Source organism: Choristoneura fumiferana, chromosome 6 (genome assembly GCF_025370935.1).
Source record: "Choristoneura fumiferana chromosome 6, NRCan_CFum_1, whole genome shotgun sequence".
In the NCBI taxonomy this organism is placed as follows: domain Eukaryota; kingdom Metazoa; phylum Arthropoda; class Insecta; order Lepidoptera; family Tortricidae; genus Choristoneura; species Choristoneura fumiferana.
Window position 1 is genome coordinate 15,434,198 of NC_133477.1, and position 22,466 is coordinate 15,456,663.

The window sequence follows — 22,466 nt, forward strand, 5'->3', positions numbered from 1 at the left end:
TATTAATAGACAATAATAAGTAATAGGTAAACCTGTTTTCTGTATTGCTTACTGTGTTGGTGTGCAATAAAGAGTTATTGTATTGTATTGTATTGTATTGAAGCCACAGGATCAAGCTTACGTTTATTAATTAACCCGGGTTAATTATTAAGCGTCGGCCGACGCAAAAAGAGGGGTGTAATAAGTTTGACCGCTAAGTGTGTCTGTCTGTCTGTGGCACCGTAGCTCTTAAACGGGTGAACCGATTTGAATGCGGTTTTTTTATTTGAAAAATCTGGTTGTCTAGTGATGGAAGTGACAAAGTCGGGGTTTTCCAACTTTTTGTTGGTTAGGTTATGTATGTTGTATTTATTGTACTTGTGTATGTATGAGGTGCTTCTGCTTCTGACTGCCCCTAACATTTCTTTACTCCCCTAGAGTACGAAATACATCATGAGGAAATGAAACTAAAACCAATTAATATTTTTTACATGAAACCGTAATCATTTTCTCAAGCATTTTTGGTCCAAAATAAGTCAAGTAGAAAGAAATTTGTACTCTGGCTTTTTTTTTTGCCGTAGCTTCCTACATAGGTACTTATACTCTTTGCCGTAGCTACTCAAAAGTTTTATGCCCCTTTTCATTTTACCACAAAGAATTAATTATGATTACTCATTATCAAATCAGTACCATGATCCTTCAGTGATCTTCCCTATATTATTTTTTTATGTGTTGTAAGTACATACGTACAGCATCTCTGTATCTACATACAGATAACCTAACCAACAAAAAAAGTTTGTAAAACCCCCGACTGTGTCACTCCAAAGTTTAATATCTCAAAAAAATCTAAACCGATTTTGATGAAACATATCTAAGAACCATTGCCAGAAAACCTGCTTTCAAATAAAAAAACCGCATTCAAATCGGTCCACCTGTTTAAGAGTACTACGGTGCCACAGACAGACACACATAGCGGTCAAATTTATAACACCCCTCTTGCGTCGGGGGTTAAAAACAAAATGAAACAGTAAGAATTCACTGGAATAATAAAAGACAATCATTTAGAATACAGTTTTATTTTCATTCTTGGTCAGAGGGCAGGTTACCCCTGGAGTTTTCTTTTTTAGCATCGAACGAGTGGGTGTACACGTAGGACATGATGGCGATTTCCTGAAAATTAAATGTCTGCTTAAATTTGAAGATTTGGTTCTTCGCTTTGTAATCTTGTGCTACTTATATACTTTCGATGGATTGCCCTCTAACAGTAGGCATGCAAAATTTTTGACTTAAATCTAGGTTACAAAATTAATAAAGATCAAATATTAAAACTGCACAATATCATACATAATCGAAAAACAAAAATTATCATTATAAATCAAAATAAATATCATATGAATTATTACAATAGAATTAAAATAAAATAAATGTCGTAATCAAAACTATTCCCTTAAATTAAGAAAAATTATTGAGGCTATAAAAATTGTAAGCTATTTAAGCCAATTTAATAAATATAGTTTAAATTTTCGCATTGGCAACTCTAATAAGGTAGTTTATTAAAAATTTTGATCGCCATGCTGGACCTACACGTTGCGGCAAAGAGCCAGTCTATTTCTTGTAACTAGTAGTTTATTTCTTCGATTGCTCCTAGCTTGGGGATGAGGGTTGTATTATGATAATGTCTGCGAATAATTGTCCTTTAACTATCGCAAGCTGTATGGGGAACGTCGCTTGCCGTCGCGCCTTCTGAGCCTCACGGTACCAAGCATTCAGTTCTTGTTAAACGCGTGCCCGGGCGAGCGAGCAGAGACGGCACCAATATTGCCATTTCATTCTGGAATGTACATCCGCTGTGTCCGTTGGCAGTAATGAGTTAGAACCCCTAATTTTTATCTTTTTGTCCACTGTATGGATCTATAAGTACTATCGAAGAGTAACGATGCCTATCAATTGCATTGGCCTTTCGGTATAAAAAAATCGATACTATTTTTAAGTCTTTGTGAAGGTGCTGATATTTATTTAGTTAACGTCAGATTGCAATAATTTTACGTACTTTGTGAGAGGCGTTGTGATAAGGACAGAAGATTTTGCGAAGGAAACCGACTTTTTCGTTGACTTTAACGGGCTCCGACTGTGTGGTGCGCACGCAACTGGTGCAGACTGACAGATCTCGGGTGTTTTTTGACTGAAAAAAGGATATCGTAACCCTTTACTCTCGCAGAGACTGGGTAAGGACGTCTCTTTTTGACTTGTTACATAAGTAACGTGCCTTTTCCCGTCTAGTCCCTACGGGAGTAAAAGCGAATTTTAGTATCGTTCCATACAATCCCCTTGTAACAAACTAACAGAATAGCTACTGAAGCATTTAGGTTTCAAGTCGTTTCTTGCTGTATTTAAGAAGACCTAGCTTATTAAAAAGTTTTCATCAAACTTTATGAATTTCATGATGATCATGATGATTAATATCGACCGGAAGATATCCACTGCTGAAATTGGGTCTTTATCGAAGAAACCCTCGACTAAAGATCTCCCAAGATCTTTATCAAATCATTCGTCTACTGCTACTAACACCTCGACGTTAATTTAAAACTAATGCTCTCAAAAAATTCCTTAGATGAAATCAATGAAGGTTTCTTCGAAATGTCGCTAGATGGTGTTAGTACCATCCAGCTTGTCCTGCCCGATGAAGATAGCAGCAGCAGGAGTCCGGTAAATGCGAACCATAGTAAAAGAGGACAAGTAGGTCCACTCCGACCCTTTAGGAGACTTAACTGCCTACTCCGGCGCGGACGCTTAGGGTTGTCGACGTCTATTTTAGATTACTTACCTACCGGCAAATATTTTTAGTACGAAAGTTAACTTAAAATTGTCTAATGTCTGTCTCTAGGGAAACCGGACAGATTCTATGTTATATTATTATTATTATACTGAATTTAAAAATATTATTTTTAGATTCGCCGGAATGGTGATGGCGACTGTATACATACTACTCATGTTTACCTACACAATATAATACTAAAACTATATTGTTTATAGGTACGTATCTTTTATTTATTTAAGTGTCCTTGCATGAAACTATTACACCACACTTATATACCACTAATTTACAACTATACCTAATAAAAAAACACGTAAGTACGAGTAAGCGAACGTAAGAGGTGATCATCTCGCGAAGCGAGCGCAAGACGAGCGAGCTAAAATCGATACGTACCGCGCCGACGGCAGCGCAGCCTTGATTAAAGAAAACTTAATCCTCCTTAAATTATCAATATGTGGGTGAGGCGGGTGCGAGCGTACCGGCGCCAACCGGCGCGCACACATTTAAGCGGCAACATGTACTTCCGCTCATAGTGAGCCTACTTGTCCTCTTTTACTATGATGCGAACAGCAGCAGTTCAACTTTCGGTTTCGGCTGATAATCATCAGCAATTTACTTCAAAGTGCAATTGAAAAGAATGTATTGGATGTATTAACCTAATACTAACAGTTTCCGTGGTGTTGTCCTTCATGGAACAGCGGAGGTAGCAGACATCATTGGCGACTGTCAGGCAGGCTGCTTCGGCTCGCCCCACTTCCGTCTGTTTAAGGAAAGGGTTTAAGTGTTAGCCAAACCGACGGACTGAGAGGGTTCGGTACTGTCAGCGACACATACACTCATCAAAAGTGCCTAAGGATATTTTTTTATCCCTGGACTGTTTCGTACATTTCAATACTTATAGGCATATTACTATTGAGTCAAAATATCAGTCTAGGGATCATGAGCACCCCAAGAGTTTTTTGATGTGTGTATAAGGCAGAGAAGACAAGAGCTCAAATGTATCGAAAGTAGCAGAGCACACTAACATCATTAACAACAGGATAAACAGGGCAATCATGTAGATACATGATCCAGACTAACCCTCACTAACTCAACACAGCAAGTAGTAGTAGTTCTATTACGTAGCAGCAATATAGACTTGTATTCTTTTTAGTTTTTTCGTCGTTTGAAAATGTGAAATGGATCTATCCCATTTATGCTGGGCGGTTGCTTACCCAACCATTTCCCCCTCATCTACTCACCGAATTTCACTCAAATCAAGAACACGAGGCCTGTTGCTGATATCCTTTATTATAGTCCTGTATCAGTGTTGATGAAGCTGGTAGCGGATTATGATTTGTAATTTTATTGATGTTCGTGAATGAAGTACTTATTTATTCAAGAATTAGTTAATTAAAACAGATATTACCGCCACCAAATCCAGGACCTTTTTCATACTATTCAGTTCTTTGGTAGCTTGGATCTTGCTAGTTATATCGGGTATGAGGTAACTGAGCACCAGGACGATAAGGAGCGAGATGATTGTCAAGTAGTTGCCGGTCATGAGGGAGTAGACTGTCCAAAGGTAGTCCGTGGCTAGTGTAGAAAGGTGTTCCTCGTTCATAGTTGCTGACTTTGATCTTCTATCGGGTATCGCTTTAGAGTTGTATGATTTGTTGGCTTTGGTGTACGCGCCTGTGAAAAAATGGATAATTCTGGAATTCTAGAAGGTATTTGCCTCACTTAAAATCAGATACTGTACCTAATTTATTTGTCAAAAAGAAGTAGTGATTTGATGGCCTAGTTGACATATGGTCTCTCAAGCAGTGGATCGTGGGTTCTAAGTCGAGCTCGGACCTCTGAGTTTTTCGAAATTTACCACGAGCTTTCACGAGCGTCGATTTTTTAGTTATAGGACTTGGACACGACATACAGCGACAGGCCAACGCGGCGAGTATTTTCTCTGTTGATCAGTTCATCACACGACCAAGATGCTCAGCGTTTAGTGGTTTACTAACTACACACGTAATGTATTAGAACATCGCTCGTCGCGTCGTCGGTTACTCAAAGTTGCAGTTGTGATCTAGCCATAATGGCTTTCCAGTTCCTTTTCTATTAATAACATTAGGTACGATATTAATGAATACTATATACCTGAATAGACGCCCCGCCTCGCCATCCTTTTTACATTTTATTACATTTTTGAGGCTGTAAAATTAAAAGTACACCTTATAGGTGTAATATTGACAAGCTTATATCAAAGTCAGAGTAAACAGAAGTATGGATATCCTTATCTATGGAATGGCTTTAAAACTTCTTGAAAGTATCAGCAATATAAAAAGAATCGATACTTTTACGAAATATATTGACGTTTCGAATTACCATTATAAGGGATTGTCACACTGGATGCTTCTTGCGTCCTGATAGATAATAATTAAGTAAACGAGTCCAGCGAGTGGTAGCATGGTGTACGGTTGTGTTGCTCTGAAGATGGGCTCTGGTTGAGTTCGAAACGCGTCAGTTGTGTGATTTGTGTGTGTTCTTACAGTGTGGAGGTGGAGGAACTGCTTGAACACGCATATCTTGCATAAACTTAGCTATCATAAGGTCGCGCGGGTGAGCAAAGAAATTCTTTTAGTTCATTGATATGGACCTCCGCAAAGTAACGCCTGATTCAATAAATTAATAATTAAGTATCAGCATCGTTTAATCAGTGAACAGCAAGTGTTGCCAGTCTGTTTTTTTTTTAATTTGCCGCGGTTTCTCGTGGACTCTCGCGGTTTTTCAGAATACATTATAATTAGATATCGTTGCTTTTTCTTTACATTATATATCAGTTTTTGAGAAGACTGAACCACAGGACGCAAATCAAATCCAAGACAAATCCTGTGTAATAATGTATTAATTAAAAATTCGTAATTTCTGTAAATGAAGTGGCCTTTACCCAGCAGTGGGTGGATGTGGGCTGATTTGATTGAATTACTGTTGACAATTTCTTGACCTACACCACGTATAAAAAGCTGTACCTAGTTTAGGCTTAGGCTTTTAAAAAAACTTCTTGCTGGTGATGAATTACGTTTACGGTCCAATCAGTTTGAAAATTTGAAAAATTATTAGTGCTTGCTGCACTTCACTGACAAATAACAAATACCTAACAAACTTCATTTTCTTTGCTTGAAATGTCTAAAATAAATATGTTCTATTATTTTTTCTCGATTATTATTTTACTCTATTCAAAGCTCTATTAATTATGCATGCTACATTTTTTGTTTATCATCGAGAGTGGGCCAAATGGGTCAATTTGATCAATTGAGTTAAATAAAAGTCTGTAAGAAATAGGAGAAAAGTTTATTTTAAAGATAAATAATACAACAGCGATGACTAAAAACTATGCGATAACAGTTAAAAATATAAATTCTCCCCATGAAACATGACTACATCGTTTTCATTTCTCGGGATCTAGATTAATTTTGCATATTTATGAATTTTTATTCGAGACCCTAACGTCTTGAGTGCATTAGTGTCACATTAGTGTTCAAGCATCAGTTACTATGCATCAGTTTGTTTCCAATAAACACCACTAGAGGCACTGCCATAGCCTTTTGTTGAGGTTAGAAATTAAAACAGAGACGCAGCGAACCGAAGCTTTGCACCGCACCGCGTCTTTGTATAAACTGAGCCTAACACGAACACGTTTGAAATGATTTATGTGTCAAAGCTTATAATTAGATATAGAGGCTAAATTTGGAAAGGACACACAACTTTCCAACTTTTGATAACAATACAAATTTGTCACTACATTTATCTAGTCCAGTGATTCCTAACCATATTTTAACCCCTTAAAATAAGTGCAGTGCGACTATTAAGTCGCGTTTTGTACCCGCGTTGCATGATGACATTTTCAATGAACTAATAATAATTACTTTGCTCACCGGCGACCAATTAAAGCTACGTTTATGCATCAAATGCGTGTTTAAGCAGCTCCTCCACTTCCACACTGTAAGAACACACACAAATCGCACAAAACCAACTATCACCACACTACACTGACACGTTTCAAACTCAACCAGAGCTCATCTTTAGAGCATCACAAGTGTTCACCATGCTTACAGATGTTAGACTAAAGTTTGTATTGCTCTGAAGATGAACTCTGGTTGAGTTTGAAACGCCTCAGTGTAGTGTGGTGGTGGTGATTTGTGTGTGTTCTTACAGTGTGGAGGTGGTGGAGCTGCATGATACATTTGATGCTTAGACGTAGCTATCATAAGGTTGCGGGTGAGCAAAGTATTTTCTTTTAGTTATTGATGTGGACCTCCGCAAAGTAACGCCTGATTCAATAAATGATGGCATCTTGTTCGCTACCCTTCACTAAACACCGTTTTACTCCTTGGGAGGATGTACTTTGTCTCTGATTTACTGTGTGTTCTGTCTATTGTACAGTCGCCAACGCCTTTTGCTGATCATTAGTAAAATTTCATTCAATTATTACGACAGTTTTAGTAACTCCTTTTCTTTTATTCGATACTGCATGGGTTTACAGGGCATTTTTAAAACGCTGAAAAAAAAAATTGTGCGGGTTAGTTCAAAAATTAAGTGATGCTAATTTCCACTTATTTTTAAGAAGATATTTTTTGTAGCTTGTTCATTTTAGTGCAAGTACCTGTATTCTTATTCAAGACCGTCCTAAAACTAAGGCGTCTTGATTGAAAAAAAAGTACGACATATGCAAGCTACTTGCGTGAATTTTTAATAAACAATTTTGTTAGCTTTTGCCCGCGGCTTCGCCCGCGTTGAATTCGGTTATCGCGCGCTGTTCCCTCGGGAACTGTGCATTTTCCGGGATAAAAAGTAGCCTAATGTCACACTCTGACCTATAAACTATCTTTATGCCAAAAATCACGTCGAAAGAAACGAAAGACGGACAAACACACACACTTTCGTATTTATTATATTAGTATGGATTGATTGCCATAAGAGAAGTGGCTAGCTACATATATGCTACATATATGGCTAGTGGGTAGCTATATATAGGTACAGAAGCAAAACATAGTCCTTGGAATTTGTTTTACTGTTCACCTGCAAATGAAAAAAGTTCAGATATGATAAAACTGATTTTCAATTTTCTGCATGAAAAGTTGCAGGCACGTTTCTGTTCGTGCTCAGCCCAATAAAGTTTCTGTTTAAAATTTCATTTTTAATACAAGCCTGCTTTTTATTATTACAAGCTTTTATTTAGTTTCACCTGTCCCGTTGTCTGTCTGTCTGTAATCATATCTTACAAGTTAAATTCGACCAACTTCCAGTTGTTGGATTGACTTGAAATTTGGTATACATTGTAAATTGCGTGACAAATGACAATACAATAATCTGGTAGTGACGTCTTGGTAGTCCGGCCAGGATCGTCTCCGCAGGACGGAACTCTTCAACGGTTAATGGCGTCGAATTGAGATTTGGTATGCAAATATAGTTTGGGTGACAACGACAATACAAGTACAGTCAACAAAAAGTACAGTCAGCAAAAAAACTTGAATCAAAATGAGATTTTTATCAAAAACTTATTTACGGACTGTATTTTTACCGACTACACTTGCGTGTGCATAAAAACTACAGAAACTACATTTCCGTACCAAATTTCAAGTCGATGCCATTAACAATGAGGAGTTCCGTCCTGCGGAGATGATCCTGGCCGGACCACCAGAAAATTCAAAATTCAAAAAATTCAAAAAGTGTATTGTATATACATAAGCAGGTAAGGTATTTCAAATTTCACGTTAATTTGATTACTGGAAGTGGGTCAAATTTGGCTTCTAGATTTGATTACAGACAACAGATGAAAGTAAAGAAAAACTTGTCTTAAGTTGTTGTTAATTTTTTTTTTTATAAGTATTACTACAGTTCTGTGATCGGCTTCTGATGGAGAGCACAGTTAAGAATCGCATGGAAACTCACTTTTCCGTAAAAAAACACCACATTGAAATCGGTTCATCCGTTTGAGAGCTACGATGCCACAGACAGACAGACAGACAGACATCGGCAACATTCTTATAACACCCTTTTTTGCATTGGGAGTTGATAAAAGATTTACTTATACGGTTGGTTACCAGGAACTTTAAAAATATCGAAAAGAGGTTAGAAAGAAACTTACCTACATTGTATTAAAGGTTGATGATTAGGACGACACGTGGGTTGAAGGTTTTCTTAGCATCAAGCTTTTGGCTAAAATGGATTTATTTGTCTAAATTGTGGATAATAATGATGGGAGGTAGGGCAGAACTGTTCGGACAGCCACATGGGTCTACCTGTTCTAACTCTATAGAGGAGCATTTAGAAGAATCTTTACTAGATGATTTCTTCGCCAGATTTTGGTCGCTTTTCTTTTCCTTCGCTGATGCTTTTTTCTTGACGTTTTTGGTTTTCTGTTCTGGTTTTTTGCCATTATTACACTGCAGTGATTTTTTACTTTTATGACTTGAATTATCGTCAAATGAATCTTTATTTTTATCTATCATTGATAATAACCTTTCAAGACAGCATAAATCTTCGGGACATGGATCGTTTTTGTCTTTCTTTGGTTGTTTCTTTTTTACATCGTGTGGAAAGTTATCTTTATTTGATGACATCTCTATTGGACAACAAGAGTCTTTGTTAGATGGATCTTTATCTTGTTTTGATGATAACCTCTTTAGACAACATACATTTTCGTCACATGAATCTAAATCATTTTTCAATGATATGCTTCTTACACAACAAACTTTCTTCTGACTTGAATCTTCAACGCATGAAACTTTATTCATAATAAATTTGTAAACAAATTCTTTGCTCGCCCGCGACCTTACGATAGCTACGTCTATGCAACAAAGTGTGTTCATACAGGTCCTCCGCTTCCACGCTGTAAAAGCATACACGCATCACACAAACCCAACTACCTCCACCATCACATTACTCTTACGCGTTTCAAACTCAATCAGAGTTCATCATCAGAGCAACAGAACCGTTCACCATGCTACCAGATGTTAGACTAACCAAGAAAACAATCATTTAAATTTGTCATTGAAACTCCTTTAGTAACCACTTTATTTTTCTCAAACAAACTACCTTCAAATATTTTACTAACCTGCTCATTAACATAAAAGTAGGACTTAATTATTTTCATGCATCCCAGAGCATCCAAACGCAACCCTTTACCGCAAAAATGTAACACTTCATAAAGAATCCGAGTCTAATGAAGAATGATTTAATTGCTTTGCAAAATTTGATTAGTCCGGATGTTCATTCACGCCTTAGCCTTCTGAACCTAAACTATCCAAGTCACTTCTGCTCCGAACCGTCTTGCTCGCTCGCACAATTTTTAAAGTAAAACTTTGCAATATTAAAATTGGCCAAAATGTTTATTTGACAATTTGTTATTTGCCAAAATTTTGCAATTTAAAAATGTTGCGAAAAAACAAAAAATGCGAAGTAAAGTTATGACAATTTCCAAATGAAACTTAGGCGAAAGGTTGGTTGCTAAGTGAAGTTTGCTAAGAAAAGGCAGTACACCTGTTCATTCATATGATGAAACATGCCCCTTAAAATTACATTTCAACACATTTGTTGCATAGACGTAGCTAGCGTAAGGTCGCAGGTGAGCAAAGAAATTGTTTATACTTCATCAACTTGGACCTCCGCAAAGTAACGCTCGATTCAATAAATAGCATTATTCTTAATCGGAGTTTTCTCACATGAATCTTCGTCAGAGTACTCATTTCAATTTTTTCAGGATCTTTTTATGCCTGAATCTTCGTCGGAGCAATCATTACAATTTTTTGCAGTTTTTTTTTGTTTTACCTGAATCTTCTCCGCATATATCTTTACATTTCTTAGGAGTTTTCTTTTTGACAGATAAATCTTCATCCGATGAATCTTTACATTTTCCTGAAGGTTTCTTTTTCGGATTTGCTGATTTCTTTTTCTTATTGGATTCTTCTTCGCATGGTTTCTTTGTGTCACTCGTATCTTCGTCGGATGAATTTTTACCTTTCTTTGATTTTTTATTCTTACATAAATCTTCGTTGCATGCATTTGTATCTTTCTTTGATGGTTTAACTTTCTCAGTTGAATCATCAGAACACGGATCATCATCCACATGCGGTTTCGTAGCTGGACATTCATCCTTCTGTAAAAAAAAAAGTTGTACGCAAAACACCATGGAATAGAAAACCCAAGAGGAAGTGGCATATCAATAAAACTTTTTTCGGATTGAAGTTACGGCTAATAATCGCCAAAATTTCAAAGTGTGTATAAATGTGGGCATTTTCGGTGACACTGGTTAAGGCACAAACCGAGAATGACATTTCCTCTTGTTTTTTCTATTCTGTAGCAAGACCTTACAGCTAAAAATCATGCCTGTGATAAATACGTCATAGCTCAATAGCTGCTTTTAACAAATCTCATTAATAGTAGATTGTACAACAAGAGCATAAAACGAGCCATTTTACCCAAGACGTTCATATAGGATAGACACGTCGAGGTGAAAATGGATTTAATTCTCGAGTTTTACACTCTGCTTTTCACTTCTATGGCGAGGAAATGAAATAGCAACAGTAAAAACAATTGTTCACTCACTACGTAAATTTTATTTTTCATGCTTTACTATATAATTATATTTTTTTAGTTTTAGTGATTTATTTTGATTTATTTTTAGTTTTATATAAATAAAAAATGTATTAAAAAATTTAAAGAAACTTCTTTGTTTGTGGCTGTTGACACCTAATTACCTTGGTCTTAGACGAAGATTTTATTTTATGCACTAGTGCATAAAAATTCATTTTATGTCGCCTAGATCCAGCATAAACACCAACTTTACGAGCATGAGAAGTGAAAATAATATTTTCATTTCTAACTCAGTTACAGTGACTGTCGCAGAACAGAACGCGTCAGTGCAGTGAAAGAAACTCAGTGCAGTGTGCAGTGATTTTTGTAACCAGTGTCATTTCGCTTAAATCACGTAACAACCCGTACCTGGAGTAAATGCAAGGAACCCCTATAATAAAAAAGAAGCTCCCACCAAAAATTATTAATAGAAAGTCTATTTAATAAGAGATAGATGTAACAAACTAAACACGCAAGTTTTACTTATTAACCTATGTAGACCAAACGTTAGCGCGATCTAATCTACAGCCGACGCCATCTGTTGAGCTCTGATGGAACTAAATTTAGTCATTAGGGTGGTATCCAAAGTGGCCACCCATCGACTTAACCTAGGTTATACAACCGGACATTAATAATTTAAAGCGTCATTAACCTTCCTACCGGGTGTGGCCTGTAATAGGAGCAAAAAATTAAAACATTGATCGTCCTCGTCAATCTGAACAACATTAGTTCAGCGACTTTGGAGTGTTTGAATTTTCCTTTTTTCATACAAATTAAATACTGCTATCAATGTACGCCATCCTAGAACCTAACTGACGTCGCCTGTCACGCTACAAACATCAAGCATTTTGCTTTACATTGCTTCTTTGAATAAATTTAAAAGTGAAATAATAAAAATTAAAAAACCAATTATAAAGTCGCTGAACTAATGTTGTTCAGTTTGACGAGTATGATCTATGTTTTAATTATTTGCTCGTATTACAAGCCACACCCGGTATTCAGCGTGTATTTTTGATACTACCTCAAACTTGAAGGGCAGTTAGTGAAGGCCCTAATAATCACATTTTATTATGTTTTAGTAAAAAAAAATAGACTTATTATTTTCCTTACAAAATTAATTAGCACGCAATGTATCGCTACGTGATACTACTTTGTTTTTATCCGACTGCCCGAAGGAGGGTTATGTTTTTATTCAAAACGTCGCACTTGTTGACGTGACAGCTGTCACAGAACGGTTCTCTCTCGTATCAAATTATTGTACGCATTACATTGCTGCTCGAAAATATTTCAAAAATTTATTACGCTCTGGTAGTTAATACTAAATTAACAATTTGTTTTGATATCGGTTCACGGCACTTAAATCTTCGTCTGATTGCAGTTTGAGGTAGTATCAAAAATACACGCTGTATATTTTTCCATCTTTTAGGACATAAGTAATTTGCACGCTGTATATTTTTCCATCTTTTAGGACATAAGTATTTTTAATGTCATTTGCTTCGTCGCAGCTATTATTAAGTGGTTCTGTATGTAGCATGCCATTTAAGTTGGGCGTTGTCGATATTTTAAACACATTATACTCTATTTTTTCTAAGATGATTCAAATGACACATGTAACCTTGTTTTTAGGGTTCCGGAGCCAAAATGGCAAAAACGGAACCCTTATAGTTTCGCCATGTCTGTCTGTCTTTCCGTCCGTCCGTATGTCACAGGCATTTTACTCGATAAACGTGTGGCACATAGTTCGACCGCTCTTTTGAAAAGATAGTAAGGTTTCTCAAAAACTTTTTTGATTAAGTCAAGATTTCCGGAAATAATCGCTCCCAAAGTAGCAAAAATTGTGTCCCCCCCTCTATCTTGTAAACCGTTTGTCCAAAAAATATGCAAAAAAACATGTAAAGGTAACGCTTAATAAATACTTTCAACGGAAATTGGTTACAACATGATTGATATACCGTTTTTGAGTTATTGTCGAAAAACTGCGCTTCTCAACAAAAGGACGTAAGTGCCGTGAAGACACGCTCTTTTTCTGGTAAAAGATTTTAAGACTGTAGTAAGTGTTTTAATGGTGTTATAACGCACATAATATTACTTGATTTTTTTCGTAATGGCTACGGAACCCTATCTTGGGCGTGTCCGACACGCTCTTGGCCGGTTTTTTTTCCAACAGAGAAATAATGATTGAAAAAATGAAATCACATTAAAACTGCTGATTGTTCGAATATTTAAACTCAAATTTGCTAACAAATTGTTAAGTTACTGCGTAGGCACTGTGTTATATTAACTTACTTTCTTTAATGGACGCCCTTACAATGTTGTTTTAATGAGGGCTATCGTTTTTTGTCTCACTAGGTGGCGCACTGTTGCGTGAGGTTTTTAAGTATGGCTTTCAAAGTCTGTTATTACGGGCGTGAAAACAAAGTTTAGATTAAAATCATATTTAATACACCTTAAAACCGTACCAAAAAATATCGAGCATGCCACAGTGTTGCATAGTCCCCGTTTTGTTCGGAAAAAAGGGAGGACAAAGGTTTCTGAAAGACAAAACTGTCTCAAAACACAGACATTCATTGCCCCGGACCCGGAACGCATATTTGTCATAATTCATATCAGATGTTGCAAAATATTCACAACAATATTTTAATTATAAATAAACCCGGGTAGCTCACCCAAAATCCATGAGATTTGACATTTCGGAGACCTCACGCTACACTAGCGCCTCTAGTGGTGAATTCATACGCGATAGCCCTCATTAAGCTAGAGGTGAGTGTTATCGGTAAAAATAAAAGCGGTAAAATAAACGAACTTATTTATTTGCAAGAATGTTCGTCAGAGTCGGAAAGTGACACTCCAAGTGCTGAATCCTACTAATATTATAAATGTAAAAGTTTGTGAGTGAGTGAGTGAGTGAGTCAGTATGTTTGTTACTTCTTCACGCTTAAACGGCTGGACGGATTTGAATGAAATTTGGCGGAAAGTTGAGTTGAAAGTTGAGTTGAGTTTGGTTTATAACCTGGATTAAATCATAGGATACTTTTTATCCCGATATTCCCACGGGATGGGGATAAAATCTCGAAATAACAACCGCTAGGCTTAGTCATGAAATTTGGTATGTAGGTAGTTGGACGTCTGGAATAAAACATAGGCGACTTTTTGACCCGATATTCCCACGGGATACCTAGGGATAAAATCTTGAAATAACAACCGCTGGGCTTTGAGCCATGAAATTTAGTATGTAGGTAGCTGGACCTCTGGAATAACACATAGGCTACTTTTTATTCCGATATTCCCACGGGATAGGGATAAAGTCTCGAAATAACAACCGCTGAAAGAAAGAAAGAAAGAAAGAAAGAAAGAAAATGCGTTTATTGCCAACAATTAGGTAGGTATATAATGCATATTACACAAGAAGGGTACCTACTCTTAAAAATGAAGTTAACTTACTAACTATATGCGGGTTCTATAAAAGTTCGTGAGACCTGCTTTCTAATGTAGGGGTTAATGAACTTTTATAAAAATCCCGCTGGGCTTAGAGTCATAAAATTTGGTATGTAGGTAGTTGGCCGTCTAGAATAACACATAGGCAACTTTTTGACCCGATATTCCCACGGGATAACTAGGGATAAAATCTCGAAACAACAACCACTGGGCTTAGAGCCATGAAATTTGGTATGTAAAGAAAGAAAGAAAGAAGAAAGAAAGAAAGAAAGAGAAGTTTATTTTGGCTCCAAAAAGTACCACCTAAAACTAAGACCAGAACTAGCACTAAAACTAATGTAGGTAGATGGACCTCTGGAATAACACAAAGGCTACTTTTTATTCCGATATTCCCACGGGATAGGGATAAAATCTCGAAATAACAACCGCTGGGCTTAGAGGCATGAAATTTGGTATGTAGGTAGCCGGACGTCTGGAATAACACATACGCTACTTTTTATCCCGATATTTCCACGGGATAGTTTTGTAACTAAGGGACCCCATACATCCGTGTATTATTATTATTATTATTTGTAATTTTTTCTTTAATTGTATACTTACTGTAGTTTTTAAGTATTTTATTTGTAATTATTTTATTTTGAAAAAATGACTTTCTGCCAAGCTTCTTGCGGCGCATTCTTCTTGGCAATGATGGTCTTTCCGAAAGCGCTGGTATTTTAAAAAATGACGTGTAAAAGTGCCCATTGCGGCCTATTTACTGAATAAATGATTTGAATTTGGATAGGGAAAAATTTTGAAATTTTAGCACTGGGTTTAGAGTCTTGAATTTTGTACAGTTATACAACACAACCTCAATGAATACCACGATAAAAATTTTGGAAATTTCCAGGGGAATTTTGTAAAATCCCGAAAATTTAAATTGCAACTATCAGACCGAATAGTTTACGCGTGCGAAGCCCGCGGGTAAAAGCTAGTAAATTATATTTTAAAATCCAAATAAGACTTTTAGTTCGATAGCGTAACGTTTAAACCAACAAATAATGCTATTACCACTTTTAGCACTAGGTACAAGCAAAAGTATCGATAGTTTGCGTAACAGTAGGAAGGACTCTAGTTAGTGCTGCTGCTTAGGTAGCGTAGTAGACATAAGCAACCTATGTATGCATAGGAAAAATTCGTGTCTAGATTCCTGTCCAGCGGTGGTGTAAGGGTTATAGCGCGCAGCACGGATTGCTGAGGACCTGGGTTCGATTCCCAGCGCTGGTCTCTTTTTCTGGTTTTTCTGTGGATCCATGTCTCATTTTGTATTTTAGACTCTAGTTCCGTCAGTTTGGCATATGTCATTTGAATCATGTTAGACCAAATATACGTGTTCCTCATGTGTGTAATGTCTCTACGTCGATATTGGCAAAATACGTCTTGCTAAAACGGCAAGAGTGAAAGCCATAAAAAAATATATATACGTTTAATATACGTGGAATATACGTGTAAGTGGAGTAAGAGGTAAATCACGAAAGTTTAAAACGGTATAATTAATATCCAGCATCCAGCTCCTATGAGTAATTATTGACAAAATTTATTTTTTTTAACACCTTTAAATTACTACAGGAATCGAAAGAGTTTTGCCTCCTGAACATGGGAAAATATTTATTATAATTTCTTTCTCCATATTTAAAAAAATACAAAAAAATGAAAAAATATTTCTGAATTGGCCAAAACTACCACAGAATAGATATGTTTCCTTTACCTTTTTCACAAAAAAAGAGCTGTCATAATTTTGACAACGTCTACGTCAGACTTACGTGATCTTTTTTTTTTAATAGAGACTAGACAAAAGTAATGGATCTATTGTGTGGTAGTTTTGGAGTTATGCCCTTTTAGAATAAGCACATCTTAAAAAATTGTAATAAATGAATTAATAATCGTAGCGAAATTTTTAAAATATCAGCGTCTTTCTCTTTCTAAACAGAAAACAGAGAACGAATCAAATTATGCTCTTAGAAATATGAAATCTTGTCAATTGAAAATACGACTAAAAATATTCTTTTCACCTCAGCACCTCAAACAGGCAGGTTTTGCTATGAGAAATCAGTGAGCAAAATCGCATTTTGCTCACTCCATGAGACAAAGTAACTTTTTTTTTTTTAATGCTGAGTACAGTGTTGGGTCTACTCACTGAATTCCAAATATTTGAACTTTACTTTGATCTGTCATTTCACTTCAACACGAAAAAAGCGAGAGATAGGATCAAATGTGTTGATTACGATCTTGAATTAAATTTTTGATATTAAAAATATATCGATCGATAGATACCTAATAAATTACATGACAACGAAATAATTCCAAAATGTAAATTTTCCCGATTTTTTAATAAAGTATGCAACCTCGTTGCACGAAAGCCGCTTTTCTTGTTTATTTTTTTAAAAAGAATTCCGTATACAGCCTCTACGGTTGAAATAAATATTTGTTAAATTGAATTATGTTTTAAAAAATCTATTTATGTTTACGTAATAGAAATCTTAATAAAATCCATATTGAAAGGTTTAATAACATTTATAATAAATTATACGTTTATTGTTAAACCTTTTTAATGACCCCAAGATGAGGCTTTTTGAAGTATTAAAAAATAAGTGTGACATATAGCACAAGAAGGTCTTAGTTCATATTACAATGCATGTTATGAGTATGAGATTTGTATTGATTTGTTTTGTTGTTGATTTGTTTTGCTTGTATTTTACTGGGCACTCTTTTATGTTTTTAAATGTGATTATTATATTTTTATCTTAATAATCGGATTATATTTTAAAAAATTGTGTTTGTTTTATAAACAAGTAGGTATATGGGGTTTTACTCTTATGTTATATTTAAATGATGTTCTCGCTGCTGAGGTGAAAAATTGTATGTGTCACACGAGATCAAAGTTTTTTGCATCTCGTGTAAGTACTTATTTGAATCCCTTGCTGCTCTCAGGATCCTAACCTAGAATCACGCGCTGACGCTCGTGATTCAATTATAGAATCCTTCGCTTACTCGGGATTCAAAATCAACACTCGCAACAAAAAACAACTTTGCTCTCTTGTTGCACAAATAACTATTGTCATGTATGTATGTATTCGATAGCTGCTTGTGCTTCTGTGGTAGTATGCTCCAATAAATGGGGCCTTATTAAGGGTGAATGAACTGAAACCATTGCTTTGCTCACCCGTTTGCTCATGTCGCGGGTGAGCAATGTAATTATTTCAGTTTATTGATTTGGACCTCCGCAAAGTAACGCCTGATTAATAAATTATGTACGTCTGTACCTTACTCTGTATCTTACTTTCCTAGTTAGCTCCAGTATACTTCAGAAGCTAGTTGAGAAAGAAAGATAAATATGAACTTGGCCGACACGATACCATGATAAAACATTACTTTGTATGTTGTATTTAAGTAGGTATTTCAAAGGTATTAAAAATCCAAGTTTATATAGTAATCGTGCTAATCTGGTTTTCCAGGTTAAAACTCAATAAAGTTTTCTATTAGAACTTTGTTTTGTAATCATTATTTAATGGTATCAAATGCTTGGTTGGTTTTAGTTTTAATGGTTATGTATGAATATATGATTTAACTAGCTTTTGCCCGCGACTTCGTCTGCGTAGATTTTTATATTTACACAATACTCGATAGGAATGAAGTTAATGTCCCGCATTGGCCGTTTCGTGGAATTTTCGAAAAATCCCTACCATATAATTTTTCGAGCTATGTCAGTGACTTTAGTTCTTCGCCGAATTTCCGTATTCCGGATATAAATAAATTAGGAACAATTCATGACATTTTCCTATTAATTAATTATACGCGTGTTGAATATGAGTGTTGATGTTACCACTACGTAACTATGTTTGTTTCATAGTTCCCCATAAGATGGCGCTGTGAAATGTGTGTCAATTAATTTATTGTCGTTTAAATTTGTTATATTATTTAATCAATTACCTAAATTTCTTGATATCCGTACTCCTTCTTTTAAACTTAGTCAATTTGGATAAATCAGCCGCATCTGTTAGTGTAGCAGGGTACTCGATAGTCGTACAACACTTGAAAATAAGTCTGCACCTCCTTCCTAAGTAGCGTCATAAGATTCAGGTGCAAACTTAACTTAATCAAGAGTAGCGGCTACCGCCCCCCCCCCTCTTTTAGGGGTAGGATTTTTAAAGTCTATATAACCTGACCGGGGATTTTCTCGCCAGATTAGTAAAGCTTGCATGAAAATCCGTTCAGCCGTTTTCACGTGATGCGTGGTCAAATAAACAGATAAACAGACAAAAATTCTAAAAACTTTTGGAACGTGTTCTGTTATCGATTCTAAGTATCCCCAGCCAACTTTTGTATAGATATAAGATAGATGTATAGAATTATACTCGTACGCGTGTTGATATGTGTGTTGATTTTAGCATTAAGTACTTATAGTTCTTTTTTTTAGCATTAGAAAGAAGGCAAGCGATCTTGATGTGTCTTTTTATTGAAAAAAACTTTTGAAAAATAAGTCACAGCAAATAGTATCAATTAGCAAGGATATAATGATCATTTACATGCTTTTGGTATCATAAAGTAATAGTAACTGTTTTTTAAAACGTTTTTCAATAAATAGACTCGTCAAGATTGTTTACCCTATTTCTAATGCTAAAAAACTAAGTAACTATGTAAGTAAACTCTTTTTTATTAGTTTACTCCATTACATACTGTTTACCCAGTTCTCCAAAAGATGGCCTTGTAACGTGTGGCAATTACTTTATTGTCGTTTAATTTTAGTCGTATCATTAAATCAATTAAATTATTCAATTATTTGTTGATATCCGTACTCCCTCTTTTAAACTTTGAGTTAATTTGGCAAAATCCTTCCTTACTCGAGTCACAAAGTTATTAATTTCAGCGCCATCTGTTAGTTTATCAGGGTACTTGATAGTCATAGCACGTATTTGAAAACTTGAAGGTGGAAACTTAACTCAATCGAATCGAATGTAGTAGCTACCTCCACTTTTAAGGGTTGAATTTTTATACCCTAAGGGTCGAATTTTTATAGCCTATAACCTGGCCGGGGATTTTCTCGTCAGATTAGTAAAGTTTGCATAAAAATCCGTTCAGCCGTTCTCACGTGATGCGCGGTCAAATAAACGACAAACAGATAAACAGATAAACAGACAAACAGACAAAAATTCTAAAAACTGTTGGAACGTGTTCTGTTATCGATTCTAAGTATCCCCAGCCAACTTTTTTTCGAATATCTTCCATGTACAGACTTTCGACCCTCTTCAGCTTTATTATATGTATAGAAGATAGATTAATTTATTAAATTTATTATCAATTAAATTTCTGAACCTACCTTCTTTGGCTTCTCGCATTTAGAATTTGTTTTTACTTTTAACTCTTCTACTATTTTATTGCATTCTTCTAATCTTTTACAGCATTCATCTACTTTTTTATTGCTTTCTTCTACTTTATTATTGCTTTCTTCTACCTTTTTATTGCATTCTTCTAATTTTCTATTGCTTTGTTCTATTTTTAATCTGCATTCCTCTACCTTTTTATTGCTTTCTGCCAATTTTTCCTTTTTTTCGCAATCTATCTTGTTGATAAGTGCGAGGACTTCTTTACATATTGGTGAGAGTGGCGGTGAAGATTGGCCGTTGGTTGGGTTGGGCGTAGGTGGGGGGCAACCTGCGACTTGTGGCGATGGTAATATGGAAGCTGCAACAAAAATTAAGGTAGTATAATAAAAAGTACTTTTTAGTTATGAGTAGAGTTCAAATAGTTGGACCATGTTAACGTTAGTCAACCATATAAAACTACAATCTGGAAGAACTTTCTTTGTGAGACATACATTCCCATACAATCGTATAATAACCTATCAGTAATCTGTAATGTGTCTAAATCTGTAATTACACAGCTTAAATATCAGATCAGAAGCAAACTGAAAGTTGCGATACGTACGTGTATGTTGAGTTCCCGGTGGACCACTGCTGACTCTACGCTGAACACTGTGTCTAGGGGACCGGTTCCTGTCAAGCATGAGTTTGACAGCGTAAACTAACAAAGCGGCAACAGTGCAGACCACCAAGGATATGAAGATGAGGGACTTCTTGACAAAGTCCTGGAAACAGTCCACGAGATCTACCATGCAGCATGGCGGTGGGCGTTGGCGACGACTCATGTTTTTAGAAGGTGTAATATATGTACCTGAAAGGAAACGTTTTAATTTTGAAAGTACTACCCTAAAGGCAACAATAATAAAAATTACAATGGAAACGTGGGTTGTGTGCCAGTATTAGTTTCGTCGAGCAGTCGCGCTACCAGAGCGGTGGCATGCAGTGCCCGTTTTGCAGCAGCCACCATGGCGAATGCTGCGAGATGAAGGGCTATGAATTAACCCGAAACATGTCCAGCTAAACTCGATTAAACACGTGATTTATCCGGTTTTCACAATGAAACGTCTTAACGTTTACTGTTAATAGTAAAGACCTCTTCAAATTCGCTATCATCTTGAGTAGTGGTAAGTAATACTTAAGCGTTATCCTGCCTGATATTTGCTATGGTATTTCCGCAACTGTCGCGATACCTACAAATTCAGCTGTTTATTGTGCAACGTTATTGAAAACCACGTTGTTATATTTGGAAACTTCCTCTGGAGTTTTAGTAAAGTCTCGGAATTTCAAATCACTGCTAGACCTAATGGCACACGCGTGTAAAGCCACAAAGGTTAGTTAGTAGTGTAATCATTTCGACTGTATTATTTCGTTGAATAAAATGCATGCGATATATTCTAGTTAGCTACAGCTAGATTTGAATAAGGAACGTAACGCTACAAGTATCAAGGTAAGTGTATACTTTACAGTAAGCTGGATATTGCTGCATTTCCAGCTAATTCCTTGTCAGCCAGCTAAATAATGTATGCACCATCAATGAATTATGTATGGTCTACGGACATTGATTAATTATACTAAGATAAAACAAGTGTCATTACCAAGCGATTCTCTTCATGTTTTTAAAGTATTGAGGGCATTTTTTAGAAGCGAAAACGAAGCGCATAGTACCTATGTTTCGTTTTATATAATTTTTTGTTTAAATTTGTGACTCATCATAAATATCTAATGACGCTTTATACAGTGTCATAAATTATTTTGATGGCTACAGGTCATATCGTAATGTCAGCGTGCAAAGTCATAGATAAACATTGTTCTACAAAAAAGAAGATTAAGGTAATAGTAGTCGATGGAAAGTGAAGTTTTAAGCTGTAGGGTCCTTTTCACAAGCTTTTATTTAGTTTCACCTGTCCCTTTGTCTGTCTGTCTTCGTAGGTCTGTCTGTAATCAAATCTTGCAAGTTAAATTCGACCAACTTCCAGTAGTTGGATTGACTTGAAACTTAATATTGTATACTTATGTAAATTGCGTGACAATACAATAATCTGGTAGTGACATCCACATCCAAAGAAATCATAGTGAAATTAATTTTGAGTAACACTCTGGTACTGTCGAGTTCATAAACTTGTTCATAAACACGACTCTATTGTTAACAGCGTAGAAGCGTGTTCAGATAATTTTGATCGAGTTGCTCACAAGTTTATGAAATCGACTACTCTGGTACATGATTCAGT

The 22,466-nt window shown here is 35.9% G+C and overlaps 2 protein-coding genes across 7 annotated transcripts; both read right to left on the reverse strand.

Moving 5' to 3' along the window:
• Window positions 1-1,045: 1,045 nt before the first annotated feature.
• LOC141428691 (uncharacterized) lies at window positions 1,046-5,115 on the reverse strand. Of its 2 annotated transcripts, XM_074088697.1 has the most exons (5): window positions 4,928-5,115; window positions 4,203-4,468; window positions 3,462-3,554; window positions 2,030-2,161; window positions 1,046-1,149 (listed from the first exon to the last, which is right to left on the reverse strand). In XM_074088697.1, the coding sequence occupies exons 1-5, from the start codon at window positions 4,950-4,952 to the stop codon at window positions 1,060-1,062; spliced, it is 606 nt and encodes a 201-aa protein (XP_073944798.1). In that variant the 5' UTR covers window positions 4,953-5,115; the 3' UTR covers window positions 1,046-1,059. The 2 variants fall into 2 exon arrangements, with proteins under 2 accessions (XP_073944798.1, XP_073944799.1); XM_074088698.1 differs by lacking the exons at window positions 1,046-1,149; window positions 2,030-2,161 and adding an exon at window positions 2,241-2,262 and having other exon boundaries at window positions 3,451-3,554.
• A 1,037-nt stretch (window positions 5,116-6,152) lies between these two features.
• Window positions 6,153-21,966, reverse strand: LOC141429179 (uncharacterized). 5 transcript variants are annotated; one of them, XM_074089432.1, is made up of 7 exons: window positions 21,834-21,966; window positions 20,804-21,049; window positions 20,196-20,560; window positions 10,601-10,928; window positions 8,919-9,557; window positions 6,420-7,328; window positions 6,153-6,372 (listed from the first exon to the last, which is right to left on the reverse strand). In XM_074089432.1, exons 2-5 carry the CDS (start codon window positions 21,021-21,023, stop codon window positions 9,001-9,003), a joined length of 1,470 nt encoding a protein of 489 aa, XP_073945533.1. In that variant the 5' UTR covers window positions 21,024-21,049; window positions 21,834-21,966; the 3' UTR covers window positions 6,153-6,372; window positions 6,420-7,328; window positions 8,919-9,000. The 5 variants fall into 5 exon arrangements, with proteins under 5 accessions (XP_073945533.1, XP_073945536.1, XP_073945535.1 ...); XM_074089435.1 differs by having other exon boundaries at window positions 6,153-7,328; window positions 20,394-20,560; XM_074089434.1 differs by having other exon boundaries at window positions 6,153-7,328; window positions 8,919-9,542.
• Between the last annotated feature and the right edge of the window lie 500 nt (window positions 21,967-22,466).

Excerpts from the sequence above, each read along its gene's own strand:
- LOC141428691 (XM_074088697.1), bottom strand. The coding sequence starts at position 4,952 with ATGGCGAGGCGGGGCGTCTATTCAG. Across the intron at positions 3,555-4,202 it reads AGGTCCTGGATTTGGTGGCG|ACGGAAGTGGGGCGAGCCGA; the intron begins GTAATATCTGTT and ends TTCCTTAAACAG. Across the intron at positions 2,162-3,461 it reads AGGACAACACCACGGAAACT|TCAAAAAACACCCGAGATCT; the intron begins GTTAGTATTAGG and ends TCCTTTTTTCAG.
- LOC141429179 (XM_074089433.1), bottom strand. The coding sequence starts at position 21,023 with ATGAGTCGTCGCCAACGCCCACCGCCATGCTGCATGGTAGATCTCGTG. Across the intron at positions 20,561-20,803 it reads ACCGGGAACTCAACATACAC|CTTCCATATTACCATCGCCA; the intron begins GTACGTATCGCA and ends TTTTTGTTGCAG. Across the intron at positions 9,558-10,600 it reads TATATGCGGAGAAGATTCAG|TTTCATGCGTTGAAGATTCA; the intron begins GTAAAACAAAAA and ends TTATGAATAAAG.